This window comes from Limulus polyphemus, unplaced genomic scaffold (genome assembly GCF_000517525.1).
Source record: "Limulus polyphemus unplaced genomic scaffold, Limulus_polyphemus-2.1.2 Scaffold832, whole genome shotgun sequence".
NCBI lineage: Eukaryota > Metazoa > Arthropoda > Merostomata > Xiphosura > Limulidae > Limulus > Limulus polyphemus.
In genome coordinates this window covers 102378-123201 of record NW_013666442.1, presented here as the reverse complement: position 1 = coordinate 123201, position 20824 = coordinate 102378, and the positions used below count along the sequence as shown (strand labels likewise).

General features: G+C 33.3%; 1 protein-coding gene across 5 annotated transcripts in view; it reads right to left on the bottom strand.

The window, feature by feature from the left end:
• Positions 1–886: 886 nt before the first annotated feature.
• The window catches only part of LOC106460767 (regulator of nonsense transcripts 1-like), a 107572-nt gene continuing 87634 nt past the window's right edge, over positions 887–20824 (bottom strand). For 4 of the 5 annotated variants that reach the window (XM_013920502.2, XM_022387548.1, XM_022387546.1 and 1 more), the window contains 8 exons: positions 20178–20320; positions 19599–19641; positions 19229–19360; positions 7974–8064; positions 7476–7634; positions 6595–6722; positions 5807–5929; positions 887–4853 (listed from right to left, as the gene is read on the bottom strand). In XM_013920502.2, the coding sequence (XP_013775956.1) occupies positions 4728–4853; positions 5807–5929; positions 6595–6722; positions 7476–7634; positions 7974–8064; positions 19229–19360; positions 19599–19641; positions 20178–20320 (945 nt within the window). In that variant the 3' untranslated portion in view covers positions 887–4727. The remainder of the gene's footprint in view (positions 4854–5806; positions 5930–6594; positions 6723–7475; positions 7635–7973; positions 8065–19228; positions 19361–19598; positions 19642–20177; positions 20321–20824) is intronic. The other variant, XM_022387547.1, reaches the window with a different exon arrangement.

Sequence of the window (20824 nt, the reverse complement as noted above, 5' to 3'; positions counted from 1 at the left end):
TTTTCTTAAAACAAAGATTTTAGTCAACTCTTTAAATTAAAAATAGTAAAATTTTGTGTAAAATGAAAACCATTATATTCAAATTTTCAGTAGTATATTTTCATAAATTCTGCTCCGAGTTAACAGTGAAAAATTCAAAATATATTTAATATCTGGGCAGCTTACAAGCTGAAAGTAGAATTTGGAAACTTTTAGTAAATTTTTTTATATTAAAACCAAAAATTTTTAATTAATCAACATTGAAAATAAAAAAAATTTATTTCATCTAACAGTTTATAAAGTTCTCAACTTATGTTCATCTTTACACAAATATAAAACACTACCCAGTTTTGAGATTCTGCTGTTGGTTCTTGTGTTCATTTTTATAAATTTTAATATTAACTTAACAGAAAACGAAGTAATTACAGTCCTGTATTTTAACATAAAAAAATTGAAGTAATGTGAACATCACTGCAGTCTTATGGCCTTTACTAGAGAATGTCACAGAAATTAGTGTCTAAATACTGCTTAGTTAATTCTAATCTGGCAGTTTAGTTTGCATGACTGAAGATAAAACAAGTTTGTATAATTACTGCCACAAACATTTCCTCATTTATATAATATAATCTGAAACTGACTGTTTTGTATTAACCACACTCTTTAACTTGGAGACAACATATTTCAATGAACTTCATATATATATTTTTTGCACAAGACATATTTTAGTCAGTCTGTTTGCATACACCATCACAGTATATTATCTCGTGCATATCTATGTATTTAAGAAAAGGTTTTAGAAACATTTCTTTGCATACCTTGATATTTACTTCCTATACAGAATAACGAGTGTAAACAAAAAGGGTGTGAGTGAGTGGTGCTCAATTTAAAAAACTTACAAAACAAAAAATGAATAATAAAAGTTTATTTAAAAAAATCAAACTGCATACATTTTTCACCATTTCTTCATGGAAGGACAATCAGTTAACAAGTACTAGGACTAGCCAGGAAAGTGATATTATTCCATCAATAAGCAATATAAGTGACAGTGAGACTGGTTTATTACAAGCTCAAGATATTGAAATTGGAGGCGAACCACATGTCCAACATACAAATGAAAGTGTAGGTAATAAAGGACATTTTTAATCATAATACAATGTTGAGGTACGTGAAGATCCAGCTGAATGGGTAACTAACAATTATATTTGCAACAGTATTGCTCAAAATAAAGCAAAACAAATGTGCTTTCTATAGATCTTTGAAAATGTATTCTGATAAAAAAAGGTATCTTTGGAAAGTTTTATTTACTCAAAAACTTGCAAATGAGCAAAAGCAGAATATAAATATCTAGTATATTCTCCTTCTAAGGATGCAGCCTATTGTGCTCCATTCAAACTTTTCAGTGATGCATGTTCATTCACTACTGGCTTTTCCAACTGGAAAAATAAGAGTGGAGGATCATGAAATATCTCTTGAACATTAAAAATGTGTCATGTTGTTAACTATTAGGGGAAAAAATTGGAAAGTACTGATAAATAAACTGTAATTCAATTGGAAGAAGAAATAACATATTGAAGAAATATTTTCACAAGTGATCAAAATAATTAAGTTTTTGGCATTTCTGAGACTGCCAACTCCAGGTCACAATGAAGTTTTTGGCTATTCATGGAATTTTTAGAGCTTATAGGCATATTCAATCCATTCATGGCTGATCATATAGCTAGATTTGGTAATGCTGGAAAAGGTAACCTGTTATATTTATCACCCATGAACACATTCAAAAGTAAATAATTGTGAAACTGAAAGTTGCAAAATACTTTTCCACTAGTGTGTACTAAACACCAAAATCAATCAACTAACTTTCATAAAGCGCTATGTTTGTGCACATGGTTCTCCTGTTGAGCAATTTATTACTTTTCTACCTAATCCATGTCATAAAGCTGGACGACTGCTGTGGTCAAAGCTATGACAATGCAAATAAAATGTCTGGTCAATAAAGTGGGCTCCAAGCTATGATATAAAACATCAGTCCACTAGCTGTTTACATATCCCACTCAGCTCACTCTTTGAATCCTATCGGATTATCTGCTGCCAATATGCAACCACCTTTTTCAAAGTGGAACAAAAGCTTTTCAACTTCTTTTACTCACCATTGGGAAATTTTGCTGTCCAAATTTATGCATGGTTTATTGATTGTTAAAAACTTGTCAGTCACTCGATGGAGTGCTCATGCAAATGTAAGTAAAGCTTTGTTTAATTTGTGTAAAGAAGATATATATTAACTCCAGTGAATATCAGATGATAAAACTAAAAACTCACTAATAGATCGGAGGCACATTGGATAAAAGAAAAACTGGAATGCCTTGAAATAGTGATAATGATTTGTTTTTGGTGTCTTGTTTAGGATAAATTCAACAAAACAAGTAAAAAACTGCAAAGTCCTGATGTAAACTTAGGGACCATTCTAATGCTGTACAAATCTCTCAATGATTACTTAACTTCTATTTGATACGATTTTGATACCTTTAAATTGGAGGCCATCAATTTGCATGAAATAAAAGTTGAGAGTCACAAATAAGATGAAAATGAAACTATTTTTTGGTGAAAATAATTATGGAGATGCTCAACTGGAGAGCAAACAAATACTCAGGATGGAAACATTTCTTGTTATAATTGAAATGCCCCTCACATGATTTGGATTTTTGGCCAAGATAAACTCAATGAATACATATGGAATTTGTAAACATAATTTGAATTTGAATAATATGGATTTAGAAGATTCACTGGCCAAGGAATGCTTGCAACTGCAGTCACTAATTCATACATGCAAAGAGGTTGTATCTTCAGCTATGAAAATGTTAAAATTGATTAAAAGCCTAAACATTAAGTATGTATTTCCAAATATTGAAACAATTCTGCACATTTTCTTATGCACAGCTATCACTAAATGTAGCAGAGAAAGATCTTTTTCAATGCTTCAGAGTGAAAAACTATTTTCAGTCAACATTCTCAGAGAAAAAAAATGTAATGCTCTTTCATGCTTATCCAATGAGTATGATATATTAAGAAGTCTAGATTTTAATGAAATTGTTGAAAAGTTTACCAATGCAATGGACAGAAAAAAAAAAACATTTTGTTAGTTAGTATTTTATACAATTTAAACATATAATAAAACCTAATTTCCATCCATTTTATTGCATTTTAAATCATTGTTGTTCTCATTTTGGTGGATAATTATTCTGGTGAATCATTCAAGAAGGAAGGGGTGCATCTAAAATTATGAGCCTAGAGCACCAGTTAACCTTAATACACCCCTCCATTTCAGATAATATTACAATTATATTTCACAAAATGTTTCAGTTCTACTTTAAATATCTGAATTGAATTTAAAAAGTCTTGTGTACCAATTTTAACGTTGAATATTATTTATGATTTTAACTTTATACACAAGTGCCAAAACAAAATAATTATTCAAACACTACACTAAATAACTATGTGCACAAAAATAACAGTTGATCTTGTTTCAATTTTTTTTCAAAAACCTGAACAAACCTTTTATTTCAATGGAAACTAACTGGGATAAAGAATGATAATAGTTAAATATTAAAATGAAGGAAGTTTTATCCTTAAATCACTTGCACATGGTCTCATGTAACAAAGTTACATGAGAAAAACAATTTATTCATTAATTCGCATTTACACACAATTACTGGGGATTAATTAAAGTTTAAATAAAGATTTAATGTTGGACAAATTGGCAATTTTAAGTTTATGTAGCTTTTTTATTACCACTGGTTGAAATTATTGTACAAACTCAACAAAGTGATACCATTCTGCACAGGACTATATTAAGAAAGCAATGGAACAGTCCACATCTCAAGACTGCAAAACATTTAATTTGCTTTGATGGATTAATTCTGAAACACACTTAAACCACAGAGGAGGTACAAAGAAAGAAAAATATAACTATATATAAAATAAAACAAATGAGCACAAGAAAATTTTTGATTTACTATGATATATTTACTTGGCTTTAAGAAAGACATTGTCAATTACGCATAGACATTACAAGATTTGAACACAGATGAACTTAACTACACATGAATTTCATTTCTTGTTGAACAAACTGGTGAAAAACAATCAGGGCCTTGTTTATCTAAGCTGAGTGCCCAGAGGTCTCTTCCAATCTTGTGACTGCCAATAACCCACAGACATGGATTGAAAACAGTGAAAATGACAACTGCTATACAAAAATAGCTAACATTTTTTAAGCTTGTTATTCAACTCTTCCTCCTTATTAGATCACTGACTGTGATTGGCTAAATGCAATCAGAAACATGAGCTAACAAGATCCAAAAAATAAAGAAACTAAAAATGTACAGAGAAAAACAATAACCTACACAAGATGCTTACAAACCAATAGTTCCCCATGCGTGCCTTACACCATATGAGGATTATTCAGGTCAAGTCAGACGAGAAAAACACAGTAAGCCTGTGAAAACTGACTCCATTTAGAGAGCTGTGAAGCACAGATGGGTGTGCACTTAGAACCCATGGTTGGAAGCCAGAATGACACCGCTGACAGGTAGGCTGGGTGGTCACTGGAGACACCATATTCAAAACCCCTTCCATTTCCTCTTCTCCTACATTGCTCTTTCACTCTTCAATGCTGCTTGCACTGGTGAGCTAGACTGATGCTCTTTGGAGTGGTCAGTAGGCCAGTGCTACTGGTGATTATCTCCACCTGTGAATCAGTATGGTTGGGAGAACTGCCCACCCTGAGAGGCTGCAAATAATGCTCGATCCCCCTGATAAGAAGAATCTTGGGACAGCATTCCTTCAGTTTGAGAACGGAATTCTTCAACCAGGTAGCTATCCTACAGTAAGCAGAGAAATTTATAATTTCAGCAGAGAAGCAGTATCATAGTCTACAAACAAATAACCAAAAAAATCACTAAACTAAGAACAAAGAAAAGTAAATTACTGAACAAGAGTATAAAATTATAAAGTAACGTTGAATTAATTCATTCTGATTTCTTTTCTTAATCATTCCTTTAAATAATTAAACAAACACTTCTTTTGTTAAGGCAATCAGATACTTGATATTCTGCAGGTATCATGTTGTTTGCTAAACAAAATTAAAATTTAAGACATGTATTATTTTCATTAAAAAAAAAAGCAAACAGGATTCATACCTCCTGTCACATACTTTTTATTAAACAAACTTTCCGAAGAACAGTTTTTCATCTTCAAAATAAAATCACTAACTTTTATAGATCAGTTATTGAAAACAAAATAGTATAATGACTAAAAAGAGTAGCCCCCAAATCCAAAGTATATTTCAATTGATAAGAATTGTTTAGTACACTAGAAACTTTATAAATATAAATTTCATAAAAACTTACTTGCACAAAATGAAGAAGGTATACAAACAAGTTTCTTCAAATTGATTTATTATATTTATCTTATAAAAATAGGAAATAAGTGGACATAGCATTGAATTTTTAGAATATTAAAGTTTAAATGTTTTTAAGAATTGCATGAAAGGAGAAGAAACTTTCTTATGTGCCCATTATTATCTTGAAACATTTAAGTGGTTGAGAAGATCATTTACCTGTTACCACAAATTTTTCCCCATATATTCAATTGCTGCTTAACACTGAACGACAAAAAGTAAACCCCTACCCACAATTTGAGGTGGATAAACTACACAATATCAAATATATATATATAGTTTCACAATGCCTACAAACATTTTTGAGAAGTAAACATTAGTTTATTATGGAAAATCAATAACCAACATAAGCAAATTACAAAAACTGACCCTCACCTGAGAAAGATCTGGTTGAGACAAGCCAGGCTGAGACAGGCCATGAAATCCTGGCTGACTCATTTGACTCATACTCAGTGGGCCTTGCATGAGTGGACCTTGGGAGAAAGATGTCAACAAGTCCTGGAAAATAAGCATTAATAACATTTTTACAACAATTAAAAAAAAAAATAGTACTTTCAGATGCATAAGTTCTCAAAATGTTTAGTTTGACAACAATAACTTTTTTAGTTTCTATCATCAGTGCAAAAAAAAAGATTATATTTCAGTAAAACTAAAAAATTAAAGTAAAATGACAATGTGCAAAGAACAAAACTTTTTTTGTGGTAGATGCTTGATAATTTGATTCAGAAGGGCAAATAATATTTAGAGGATAACTGAGAGATGTTGAAAATTATGTAAACCCTAATGAACAAGTGTTATTGTATTATCTAAAATAAACCAAAACCTCTGTCAACATAAATAAACTAACTGAAAACTACAATAGAAAAACAACTTCTGCCATTTTTGGCATTTATACCATGACAAGTCCAGACTATTTTCACAAAGACAGGTTGGTCCAACCTAACATTTCTTAAGAATCCCAATAAAGTGCCTTGTTAGTGTAGATATTCCTTCAAATGAAGTATATATTCAATGCACATTTCTTTTATATCTCCCTATCTTTTATTATATATGAAATTCTAAAGAATGTCTCACACTCTTATTCCAATTGATTTGAAATAGCAATGACAGATAGAAAATAGTTGATCAAGTATTAAAGTAAAACAATAAAAAAAAAAACCTACCTGACTTGCTTGGCTATTAAAACCTTGTTGTGATAAGTTCACATTTGCATTGGTAGGTAATAAATTTGTACGTTGCTGTCGCAAACTTCCTTTCTTGGCTGCACCTCTATTTTTCAAGTTCTGACGAGCTGTAAATTTCAAGTATTATTATGTACAAACAAATCTTGTATTGTAAATGTCATATTTATAATATTGGCTTGTACTTCAACTCAAAATCTGAATAAATATCCTAATCCAATTAATTTACTGACAGAAGTCTAAATAAATAGTTACCTATAGAAGTTTTGCAGAAAGCTACACAAACAGCATCTTACACGTAAGGCCTGATCTCAATTTTGAACCAATAAGCTAGAAAGAAGGCAGCAAGTAACTAACATTTCTTGTATAACCCAATACTAGTATTTGACTGTCACTCTTACAGTACATCCACAGTTCTGGAATATAGAGCTCATCTTTGGACTACCAAGCCACAAACAATAGTCATTGGATTCATAATACAAGCAAGCTAATCACCTTATATGAACATTGATAAATATAAAAGTAAATTTTGTTTATAAATATTCCTGTCCACGCCAGGATAAATACTGAAGTTAAATTTATTATGTGTTAAAGGTGATAAGGATATGCAATAACTAGCAATAGTAAAGATGTATCTGTTTTCTGTTTATGTATATGTGAAACTTAAGAGCTGTTTTTCTTTATACAGATAAAAATTTTATAAATATCCAATTTTTAAAAGATACAAGTTAACATGTTAATCATTTTTAAGCAACCTGTAGTAAGGTTATGCAAGTTTACTTTAATGCATCTGCACATGAAATACCAATGGTATACATACATCCCTTATAGACTTTTGAAACTATTAAAAAATTCATGATTACCCTGCATTGCCTGTTGATGCTGATTATAAAAACGAGGTGGTATATGAGCCATGTTCATGAACATCCCAATTGGCACAGGCAAGTTGGTAACAGTCCCTTGTGCTCTGTCAGAGCTGATGTATGAGATCTGATCATGTGTTCTGTTGAAGTATGCAGGACCTAGAAAATAAAACAACTTTTATGTACATTAGCCATACACCACAAATACCACTGAAAAATTAGTGTTCCTGTCTATAGTTGTTTTCATTCAACTTCAGTTTTCCTTGCATACCACAAACTTTCTAAAACACTACATTCTGGAGAAAATATTATCAGTAGATGGTCACCTGTTTTTTAAATATTTATAATACAGAAGAATAACAGATCATTAATAGTTGCTTTATGCAATGGATATCAAAAAGATGCAATGCTTTTGAAACACTTTTAAATATCAATTGTTTATGTATAATACTGATAAAGTAATGATTATTTAGTATCAAATTATAAGTAGAAACTTACCTCCATTCAGATGAGATGATCTATCATACACACTCCCTGGAATTATGGCTTCTCTAGCATCAAACATTGTCGTATTCATAAAATGGCCACCCTATACACATTAAAAGAAAAAAAGTGTATAAACTTCCATGATTTTATTAAACTAGATTAACTCTATCATTACAAACTCGATTGATTTGACCAAGTTCATGACACCAAATTGACCTTTAGTTCCAATACTACAACTTCTAATATGTTCATTGTATCTTCATGAAATTTTGCAAACTATCAGTAATTCATTAAAAGACATTTGTAGACAAAAAAAATCAGAATTTTTATTGAAGTATTTTCACTAAAAATTTCTCCATGAATATATAAAGTCAAAGTGTTGACTTCAAGTGCAAAGTGATTTTCATGTTAAAATTAAAAATACTTTTCGTTTCAAAAAAATCTTAAATTTCACTTGAATATTGCATAGAATCTCCTAACTAAATTTCAAATGTTTGTTTTCAGTAAAACTTTGTATTTTGTCTATTATTTTCTCTACCCTAACTTTATAAGAGGTTGGTCAATTTCACTGACCTCGTAACAACCAAAAAATAAAATTTTAAATAAATCTAAGTTACCTTTTTTTTTGCTTTCTAGAATGACTTCAAATTGTAACATGAAACTACATTTTTTTATCCTAAATAGCTTAGATCTTGTAAGAGTATACTTCTGTTTATCCTTAAATTTTTTGCCCTATGAACTGCATCTAAACTAATATTCAAACCATAAAGTTTGGAAATCACTTGGAAAATATAGAGTTCATGTTGGTTGTCTGGTTGGCATTTATTGGCTCAAACAACTAGGCTATCAGTGCCAAAGAACTCGTAAAAATGACGTAAGCAACATACAATAAAATGCAAAAAGAAAGTTAAAAGTGAAAGAATATCCAAAAATTAGGTGAAAAACTAAATAGTAGTAAAAAGGCCAATGGCCCGCAAAAAGCTAAAAACATAATCAAGTTGGACAGTGCCACCACTGACATTCGTAATGGTGGCACAAAAGTAAAATCTGGGCAATTGTGACCTGAGTGTTACAAAGGCCAAACATTGGTGGATCAGTCCCACATAAAAGAAGAAGGTGGGTTAAAAAACTGTGACCAATGCATAGCCTAGCCAAGACAACTTCTTCACTCTGATCCTTACGAAAAGTAGACAGCCAAACAAGAACAGCAGATTTGAGTTGGAAAAACTTGTTTTAAAGTTGCTCACCCCAAATTGACTGTCAACTGGCGCAAAACTGGGCCTTGATGACAGCACCAGACAAACTTAATTGCAGTGTCAGCATGCTCGTTCCCTAGAATACCGACATGGCTAGGTATCCACAAAAACTGGATAGAAATGGATGATAGAGAAAACTGAGCCAGTTGTTTCAGAATATCTAAAAGAACAGGGTGAGAACTAACATTAAGCAATTCCAGAGCCAGTAGAGAGCTAAGAGAGTTGGTGTAAATAGTGCAGTTAGAGTACTGCTTAGCTTCTACATGATCCAAGGCAAGAGAAATAGCATACAACTTGACAGTGAACACAGAAACTGTAGAGGGGATACTGTGAGCAACCACTGAGCCACAACAAACCATGGCAGAGCCCACAGAGTCACCTGATTTCGAACCATCCCATAAAAACGGGAACAGAATAATGGTTCGAAAGACGTTCAGAAAAGAGAAGATGGTACTTCCAATCGGGAGTATTACGCCTGTCTCAGATGACTCAAACAAAGGTCACAGGTGGGGATGGTAATGAGCCATGGTGGGATGGGCTGATCATCGGACTCAGCAACACCATCCAATGACAGACCTAATTTAGCCAGCCATGTCTTGATACTTAGGCCAGAAGGTGGAATGGCAGACCATTTATTCCAAAAGATCACAGCCCACCAAGGAAGGAAAACATAACCACAGGTGGGATGCTGTGGTAAGGATCAAAGCTTGGTAGCATATTGCAAAATAGTTGCAAACAGCTGTGGTGAAGAGAAGGTTTGTGGGACTCAGTGTACAAAGTCTGGACTGGTAAAGTGCGGAAAGCCCCCATGCAGAGCCGAAGCCCCAGATGATGTACAGAGGGTCTGGCAAATTCATAACCATAGACACATAGTCCAGCTTGGATTGTATGAGGACACAATAGATCTTGAGCATGTAATATCTATCCACTCCCCAAGAGGTGGAAGAGAGGACATGGAGGTTGTTCAGTGTCCATGTACGCTTGACACGAAGCTACTTAACCCTATTGGCCCGGGTGCACTTTATTGCATGAGACACAAAGTTTTAGTGTCTTACATTCAAAATTGTATTAAACTACTTTTTGTTTATAGCATAAAATCTTAGCTAGTAATCCATATTTTAATAGTATACAAGGAAATATATAAAAAAATCCTGAACTTCCACTAGTGCAACACACATGACACATTTTGTCTTAGCATGTCATCATCCCTATTTTATCCATCACCCCTCGAAAATGTACGAAATTAAACGTAAAATACTGTTATGACAGCAGAAGTCACGTGAAGCTAGTAACACGTCATTGACTTCTACAAATATCCTGTTCCTTTATGAATGCTCTAGCGTTTACTAGATATGTGTTAGTCTTGTATATATAAGACAGTCATAACGTGACGGACCAACGTGTAATTGAACTGAGTATTGTTGAGTCAAGCACGTGAGACGTTCGTTGAGAATTATAGCGTTTGTTATAGCACGACTGTTGAAATTAAATGTATCGCAAAGTTATATTCAGAAAGAATTAACTAGTTTTATTTAAGAAAGGACTTGTGTCGCTAAAGTTTCGTCAGAACGAATTTATGGAAAATTAATTGATAAACGGAGACGTAACAATACATTCTATAAAACCGTTATTGCTGAAACAGACCATAATATTTATAAACTTCAATTTTGTTTGGTTACAGAGCTATTCAATAGAAAATCCTGCCACACCCACTTGTCACATCCCCTCTTTCACAATTCGTTAATAGTTTTCTCATACTTTTCATTATATATTACCTATAACCAATAGAAACTCAAGATTTTAATCTATCATTGATGTATTGTATAACGTTGCATTCTGAACAGAATATTGTTAATTTCACTCACAGTACAAGATTCATTTCCGAGGGAAAGTTAACGAATAGCTTGGAAGAATTTGTAATGGCTCTTGTCGCATTGTTAGAAAGCCAGGAAAATTTTGAGATGTAAGTGAATTTGTCTATGTTTTGCATGTTATTAGTCTATATTCTTTGGTGTATTATCTAATTAAATAAAAACTGTTTACTGCTTTACTATAATCACTAAAAAAAAGCAGGCTTAACTGTCATCGCAATCGAGAACAAGAAAAAAGAAGATTGTGTAAGTACTTTATTTCTTGTTTTTCATATTTATTCTTTATTTATTATTATAAAAGTAACTAAAATTAAAAGTATGGATCTTTATAAATTATTTAAGACTAGATTAGGTAAAATAAGTAATAATAATAATACAATTAAAATGGTTTACGAGGCACGTATGCAAGCAGCTTGTGGGTAATGTAATTCGATAGCTTAATGTGAGCTGCACGTTTCCCAAGTGATTTACAACTTTTATAGCGGGAATAGAAGTCAGACACAGTTAGAAGGGCAATAAAACATTAAAATTTAATTATAAATAGATGTATAATGTTACGAACTTAGAACTACTTAAGATAAACGAATGTAGTTTCAGGTTACAATCTGAAGTCATTCTAGAAAGAAAAGAAGGTTAATTTAGGTTTATTTCCATTTTTTTTGGTGGCTATGAGGTTGGTTGAATTGACCAATACTGATTTGAGATACGGTAGAGAAAATAAAAACTATAAGGATTTAGTGAAAAAAACGTTTGAAATGCATTTTGGATATTTTAGGGATTACACAAAGGAAATTTGAAATTTTTTAGATGACAAAAAGTATTTTTAATTTTGACATGAAAATCACTTTGCACTCAGACTAGTTAAAAAAAACAAAAGAATCGATATTATCACGGACAAACTTAAGTAAAAATACTTCATTACAAAATTTTAATTTTTTTGTGTACAAAAGGCTTCTAATGTTTACTATAAGTCTCCAAAATTTTGTAAAGATACATTTAAAATATTAAAGTTATTAGTATGTAAACTATAAGGAGGTTATGGTTACGAGTTCAGTCCCAGGGACCGAGCCAGTGTTGAAAAAGTTATTGTGAGAAATGAAAGTAAGCTTACTATCAAAGATAAGCCCCAAGATCTTTGCCTCAGGAACCATGGGAAGAATAACACCACTGAGACAGAGCTCAAAATTGGGGTGTAGACCCCATTGGTGGCAAAAATTCATGCAAATGGTTTTAGAGGAAGATATGGTAAAACTGTTTGCTGTAGTCCACTTCAACAAGCAAGTAAGGGCAGTCTGAAGCTAATGCTCAATAAACCTCATGTTTGACGACTGACAAGAATTGTGGAAGTCACTGACATAGAGACTGTTTGCAACAGCAGGAGGAAGTTGGTTAGTGATAGCATTGATCTTGATACTGAAAAGGGTGACACTCAAAACAGTCACTGAGAGACTCCAAGTTCTTGCATGAAGGAACAAGAAAGGGTTGAACCCACACAGACTTGGAATCATCTGTCATGTAAAAAGTTACAAAAAAAATGAGTAACTGGCCACGCAACCCATATGAATGGAGATCCCGCAAAATGCCAAACCACGTAGTGTCATAAGCCTTTTCAAGATCAAAGAAGACAGAAACAAGATGTTCTCTCTTGATCAAGGTTTCAAGATAAATCAGGTTGTCTGCGGTGGAGCACTGTCGACAAAATCCACATTGGGTGGACAAGAGGAGGTTGTTTCATTCAAGGAACAAAATAAGATGTGCATTAGCCCTCTTCTCCAAGACCTTAGAGAGACAACTAATCAAAGCAATTGAACGATAATTAGAAGGAATCTTCGGATCCTTTCCAGGCTTTGAAAAAGTGAGAACCAATAGCCCTGTGCCAAGCTACTGAAAAAAACATTCTCCTTCCTGATCCAGTTAAAAACAACCAGAAGAAGAGCAAAAGAGGTAGGTGAGAGATCGCATAGCATCTCACAGAGAACATCATGAGGTCTGACTGATGTACTGTCAGACTGTTGAAAAGTAAGCTTAAGTTCCATCAGTGTAAATGGGTGATTATAGTCATAGAGATAATCTGCTTGGGAGGAAAGGGGCGATTTCTCAGACTAAGTAGGTAGGGGAAGAAACAGAAGTGCTGGAAAGATAAGACAAGCTCTCCCCAAGAGTATTGGTTCAGAAACTTCCTGGACATTGGAGAGCAAAATGAAAAGGGCATGGGAAGCATACTTCCCATTGACCTTCTGAATCTTGTCCCAGATGACTTTGGAACTGGTAGGTAAAAAGAGATGCTGGTGGTGAACTTAATCCAAGATTTTTTCTGACTTTGATACCTGACCTGCCAAGCACAAGCCTGCTGGAAAGCAATGCAGTTGGAAAGAGTGGGATACCCATGAAAGTTATTCCAGGCCCATTTCTGAGTCTCCCATGCCTGCTGGCAAGCAGGAGACCACCATGGATGATGATACCATGGAAATGTGTCGAGGTTTTGGGAATAGAATGACCAGCTGATTGAATTATACAATCAGTTACTGCCTCCACACAGTCACACACTAACAACAGTAGATCAAATGCCAAGAGAGCGATGAAGGAGAGCAAGTCAGCCTGCTCCAGCTTCCACCGTGGCACTCAGGTTGGGTGGAAATGACCACAGCCAATCTCCCTCAAATGATGGGAATATGATCAATGCCTAATGGGTCACTATCAATCTTCCAAAAAAATTATAAAAAAATGAAGAAGAGCAGATCAATAGTAGTAAAAGACTGACTAGGTGCATGAAATTAGGTAAAAAAACCAGTACTAAAGAGATAAAGGTTGTGATCTGAGAGCATATGCTCCACAGAACAACCCCTTCCATCAGTATCTGTGCCACCCCAAAGGGGATTGTGTCCATTAAAGTTTCTGAAGATGAAAAAAGGGAGACAGCAACTGTTCTATAAAAGCATCAAGATCTGATTGATTGAAAGTCTCTCCTGGAGACAGGTAAAAAGAACAAACAGTGATGGTATGACCTATGGAGATACAGACAGATACAGCCTCCAAGGGTGTATTGAGTGATACAGTCAAGGTGGGTATGCACTATTCAACAAGCAATGCCACACCTCCATGGACCTGTCCATCACACAACCTGTCTTTCCGGTATAAAGAAAACTGCAGAAAGGTGACATTATCAGCAAGTCTCAAGAATGTTTCCTGCAAGTAGAGACACATGGGATGATAGGAATTAATCAAGGCCTTAATGTCACCCAAATTAAAATGAAGGCCATTTTCATTTAGATGGAGAAGAACTGGGCTGAGAACCCTTCTGTTTGTGACAATGATATTTTTCGTTTGAAGAAAGATGTCTGTTGACCTCCATGGAACCTGTCCTAGGACGATTGGGCAGATCTCTGTCAGAAAAAAAATTAGACTCCCGTGACTAAGGTTGTGACCGAATAATGGTCCTGCACCGTGGGATCAAAGGAGATAGACCCAAGCAGTCACTGGATGTGATGATGGGGACAAAGACAGGAGTAGATGTAGACTTGTAAACTCTTTTATCCACAGAGGCAAAAGACTCTGTTGGAGGCACAGAAAGATCTGTCTGCACTCCCATTGTAACATTGGAACGGAGTGCAGCAGCATATGTCCAAGATGAAACGGGACAACAACTTCCAAGCCTCAGGTAAGATATGTTATTGACAGACCTCAGGTGCTGTACCTCTTTTTCCTCTACCCACTTAGGGTAAGAATGAAAGTAAGAAGAGTGGGAACTACCACATTTGACACAGTGAGGGTCCAGTTAGCACTAGTAGGCATCATATTCTTTATCACCACAATGAGCACACTTCAAAGAGCCAAGACAAGATGCCTTAGAATGACTGAACCACTGACATTAGAAATACTTGAGAGAGTTAAGATTATAAAGCTGTACCTTTCAGTTCAGTTAACCTGCCTTATCAGTGGTAGGTGGACATGACAATCTAATAGTCTGTATAAGAACACTAGTAGGTTGCAGTATTCCATCTTTTCGAGTGGAGATGCATTGCACAGCTGAAACTCCTTGGCTGGAGAAATAAGAGAGTATCTACAACTTAGGGATGGCCTTTAAGTCCCTCTTAACAATAACTCCTCGTGAGGAATTCAAAGTAGCATGGGAAGGAACCTCAATAGGTAGTATTTCCCAATGACCTTTTATTTCAGGAGGAGCTCATTATTGTGTAGCGTAGATGTTTCTATCAAAATGTCCCCAAAACATAACTTCTTGACTGACTTTGGAAAGTCAGCAAGCCCCTCTAATCCCTTCTGGATTGAAAAGGGAGACATTTGACATAATGATTTCTCAGTCAAAGAATGAAGAATGAGAAAACTAGGAACAGGAACAGACTTAGGTGATGACTGAGGAACAGAGTCCTACATATGTGATCCCTTACCTATTAACTGTTTTTTAATTATTTTATTTTTTCTTGATTTGGGGGATCCATAAGAAAATGAAAGTTGTTCAATGCCCACTGACCCCATCCACCATGGAGTCCTACAAGGGGATGCCAAACAAATGACACTGTAGCTATGCCAGGGCTTCGTGAGCACTATATCCATACATCAGAATCAAATGCAATGTCCACAACACCTGTTGAGAATGTCCAACACTGGTACTTGGTTGACCTTAACCCAACAAGACTAGCCAAATGACCCTGGAGGAGCCACCCGTCTACAGGAATTAAAGGCCAAAGTGGTGTGTTAAAGTGCCACTGACATAAACTGACCCATTAATGACACCCCTCAACCACCAGGATCCTCTCATACTTTTCATGGGATGCCATGCATGGCAAACATGTGGATGGATATTCGATCCCAGAGGTCCCCTCACCACCTACAGGAATCTACCTCAAGGGGAGCTCATGTTACCCTAGTGAATTAAATAATGCACAGGCTACTTGTGAACTGCTCATGAGCATACCTCATAAAACTATTTATTATTATTATTTTTTATTTTACCGAATCTAGCCTAAAAAGTTTCTAATTTTTATAAAATTGGGGTATTTTTATAATAGAGAATAACGAATACACATGAAAAATAAAGGCACTTACCTGGGTCGTCATTTTTCTTTGTCGACTGTTGGTGACACTTAACTCTACTTTTTTTTCTTTATATACCAATAGTAGTACTGCACTAAATAATTTTTTATTTAATTAGGTAATGTACCAAAGAACACAGAATAATAACATACAAAAATCAGACAATGTCCCAAAAGTATCACAATTGTTCTGGCTTTCTAACTATGTGACAAGAGACATTAAAAATTCAGCTAAGCTAACTGATATCTTTCCTGTGAGAATTAAGATTGAAGTGGAAGCAAATCATCCTATTCTCTGCACAAAAAACAACATATTATTACACATCATTTGATAGATTAAAACCTCGTCTTTCTATTTGTTATAAATAATATAGTATTAAATGTCAGAGAGAACTATTGGCAATTTTGAAAGAGAGGATGTGAACGGTGGGCATGGCAGGAGATGTCGGATTCTCTTTTGTGGCTCTGTAACTAAATAAGATAGAAGGCTATATAAATTATGCTTTGCCTGAGCAATAAAAACATTATAATGAGTAATTTACATCGAATTTTGTACTTCTTGGAGGGTGGTAAATAAATTAGAGAAGAGCGGATGCCCAAAGAGAAAATGTCAATTCTCAAACAAGGGGAAATTCAGGATTTTTAAAAATATTTTATTATAAAATTAAGAACTTAACACTTATATACAATTAAAATTTAGAAAATTAGCTACACTTTAATGCCACATTTATTCATGTATCATCATAAAAAAGTAGGTTAATTAAGTTTTGAATGTAACTAACTAAAATATTGTGATATGTGCAGAAGATGATGCCCGGGGTGGAAGGGTTAATAAGTTAACCCTATAATGATGTTGTCATTTTTAAAATCCTTTCTGCATATGTTACTGAGTTACACTCAAAATTTGATTAAACCACTTTACTATCAATGTATTTTAATGAAATTATTTTTACCTAGTACGTTATATTTCAAAGTTATATATCTCAGTTTTTATTCCTATAACAGTAATTAAAACTGGAGCTATTTTTGTTTTGTATGGGTGCCATTGTGGTTACAATTATCAACTTTAAGATATAGTATAGAAGAAACTGTGTATGTAATTTAGAAGTTTCTGTGCAGACATTCAAAGTATACCCTATTTAGCTTGTTTACGAGTAACTCAAGTCAAATTCAAAGAACTTGTGTCTAATGAAAATGTTGTAAAAATTCTTTCAGTTTAGATAAGCTAATCCACTTGCAAAGTAAAAGCTGTGTTGCTAAGCAACAGTTTTAAATTGAATGGCATGCTTATAACTAATAGATAGAGAAGATTTTGCAGAATCTTTCTTGTAAATTATCTTCTACCTACCATGATGTTAATATTGACCACACAGGTACACAATTCCTAAGTATATTGTTGGATATTGTTGTCTCTAACGCTTTTTTTCTTGCCTCATATATGAATTTTAAACCATAAATAATACATAATTAACTAAAATATAAAAGTAAAAACTAAATACAATTTAACTGTCTATCAAACTAAAATGTATCAAGGTAATAAACAACATGAAGTACTACCATGGAAAAATCTGCAAAAATACTTTAGTTGTTAGAAGTATGTGGTAATGAATATTTGTAAAGCCAGTTTTAATATAACCATTGGGACATTGTAGTTTAAAATGAGCTCTTTCTATTGGTTATAAATGTACATGTGGTAAATACATGTGGTTTGTAAATCTGAAGTCTAAATATAGAAGGTGTGTGTGGCTACTGTCAGGGAGGGTGAGAATATTTATTTATTGTGTTCTTTGAATTGACTAGAATGAACTTCAAACTTGGACGGATAAATAATACTGTCAGTGTAGAATTCATTCTAGACATACTTGATCACTGTAGATGTGCTATTATTCAAGTTTTAGAGACAAAAAGTTAAGCTCTGTGAATGCTCGTGTTTTACATGACAACAAAACTAATGTTTAAATATTTTTTTAAAGGTTTCTTTTGAAACAAAGGAATTAAAACTTAGATAATATAAAACTGTGAATTTAATGCTAATTTCATTAAAATAAATTGATAATAAATTTGTTTAATTAAATTTTGAACTTCACTCAGTAAAACCATGTGGCATATGCAAAAACGAGTGTAAAGTGTGTGTGGCAGTCAAATGGCTAAACTTCCATGGTTTTTACTAAAATAAAACATGTTAAGCTTCCATATTTCCTCTATACTCTATAATTAGCAGTACTGTCTAACTTCAATGGTTTTACTAACATATTAGGTCCTCAAGAAATTAATATCGCTTTCTTTTTAGATAAAAAAAACCAAACAACTTATATATATCAAAACAATATATATATATTTTTTAATGAAATAGTTTCCATTCTTATCGATGATGCTTTTCCATCTTACAATCAAACGTGTCACATGTTAACATGCATTATCATGGAGAAGAGCACCTTTCCAACTGACGAGTGAAGTGCATTTCTGAGGAAGGGCTTGTTTTAAAAGTTCCACTTACTGACTATAGATCTATGCATTGACAGTTCGCTGTGGATTGAGGAGATTGAAATGAATTACTCCTCTGATGTCCCACCAAATGCAAAACATCACTTTCTATTGATGGAGTCCAGGTTTTGGGGGTCGGAAGTGGTTTTTGTCAAGAACTGAGCCATTGTTTTTGGCATTTAATATTTGCATAGAGAATCCATTTTTCATCACTGGTGACAATTATGTCCAAAAACGGTTCACGCACCAGAAGAGACGAAGCATCGTTCACACGTTGGAAACGATGATCATCGGACAGTTTGTGAAGCATCCAAACAACTTCTTTATAGAGTTTTCCCATATTCCTTAGATGTTTATGTATTGTTTGATGTGAGAAATGCTACAGGCTACAGTAACATGATGTTTAGGCGGTTCATTTAGCTATTATATGTGATATACATTTTATGGAAGGTGGTTAATGAAATTGCGACATTAATTTCTTGATGACCTAATATATCAATATCCATAGTTTCTCTCTACTCTACAGTTACTAGTGCTTGCCAACTTCCAAGGTTTTACTAAACTGAAAGAAATAGTATTAATTTTATGCAGTATATCTCACTTACTGGATTGGCACTATTAACCAATTTCCGTGGTTTACTGAATTGGATCATGCTCTCTTTCAAGTTATTTAAAGGGCCTTCAACTAATACTTTATTTTCCTTGTAGAAAGTCAAAAGATGGTTCCACAAAGGTTGCTGCAAAACGAAAAAAAAAGGTACCAAAGGTATCAAGAAAATATTCTTAAGTTAAATAAAGGCTAAATAGTTTTAGCTTTTAACAGAGTTTGCTTAATGTTAACAAAAATAAATTGATCTTTAAAATCAGATCTCTTAAGAAATAGTTTAGAAAAATATATAAAGTAGGAATGCATAAAAATAAAACTATGTTTAGTTTGCTATTTTTAAAAAATCTCAAACTTTGTTTACTACTCACCTTAGACAAAACTTTAGGGTTGCCCACAATGATGATTCCATACCTACAAGAAAATTAGGAAAATACTTAAAAGCATAATTTTTTCAAATGAAACACAATTTGGAGTTTAAATGGGATTTTTTCTAAACAATATTCATTTCTACAGCTAAAAGAAATAAAAATAATTAAAGTAGAAACAGGTTTAATATGTTGTTGTTTTGTGATTTAAACCACTAATAGTTAGACTTATTTTATACGTGTTTGTATATATATATGTGCATGTGTGTGTCTTTGTATGTATATACATAAAATGTAATTGTATATGAAAATGCATATCAATAGTTCAATACCCATAATACATAAAAACTAGAATTTGTTTGTAAAACTAGACTTACAAAACCATACATTTAAGAATAACTGCTAATAGTTAACACTGCAAACAACAAAAAATCAAGCCTAGAACCAATAGTATCAGTTTTCTGGTTATCCCTTTGAATTGATGGATTTTCAAAAATTGGCACTATGTTGGGCATTAGAAATCTTGATTTTTTAAAATATTAAATTCCTAAACAAACAAGCAAATAATATGAAATGTTTCACCTGGCTCTGGTTAAAGCAACATTAAGTCTTCGTGGATCATTCAAGAAACCAATTCCTTGGTGTTCATTAGAGCGTACACAAGACATGATGATCAAATCCTTTTCTCTTCCTTGAAAAGCATCAACACTTGCTACCTCAATTTCCTATAAAGTTTGGTAAAGGTATGTTAATAATAAAAGTATAATGAAAACATGTATGCATGGACTCACACACATGTATATTAAAAAACATAGATAATTATAATATTTAAAAATGAAATTTGAAATAATAACCAGGCATATATTTAACAACCCATCAAAACTTTGGAAATTTCACAGTAGACAGCCAATTACAATATTCCTACTCCCTTAACTCTTTCAGCATGGGGTTGGTCCCTAGGACCGATCTTGTAATCATTTTGTGCTCGTTATAGTTTTCATGCTATAACTTTTTATTAGTAAGCAAATGTTAATGAAATTTTGCAGATTATCAGTAAACATCACATTGCTTTCATGTGCAAAATATCAAATTATTTTATTAAGTCTTAAGGTTTGTTAAGCATTGTTTCTTTCATGCCATTTTTTTCTTTTCCCATGTTGCCTATTCAACATTTTTATTAAACAACATGTTTATGTTTTCAAAAGAAGCATTCATTTGCAAAAAATGGA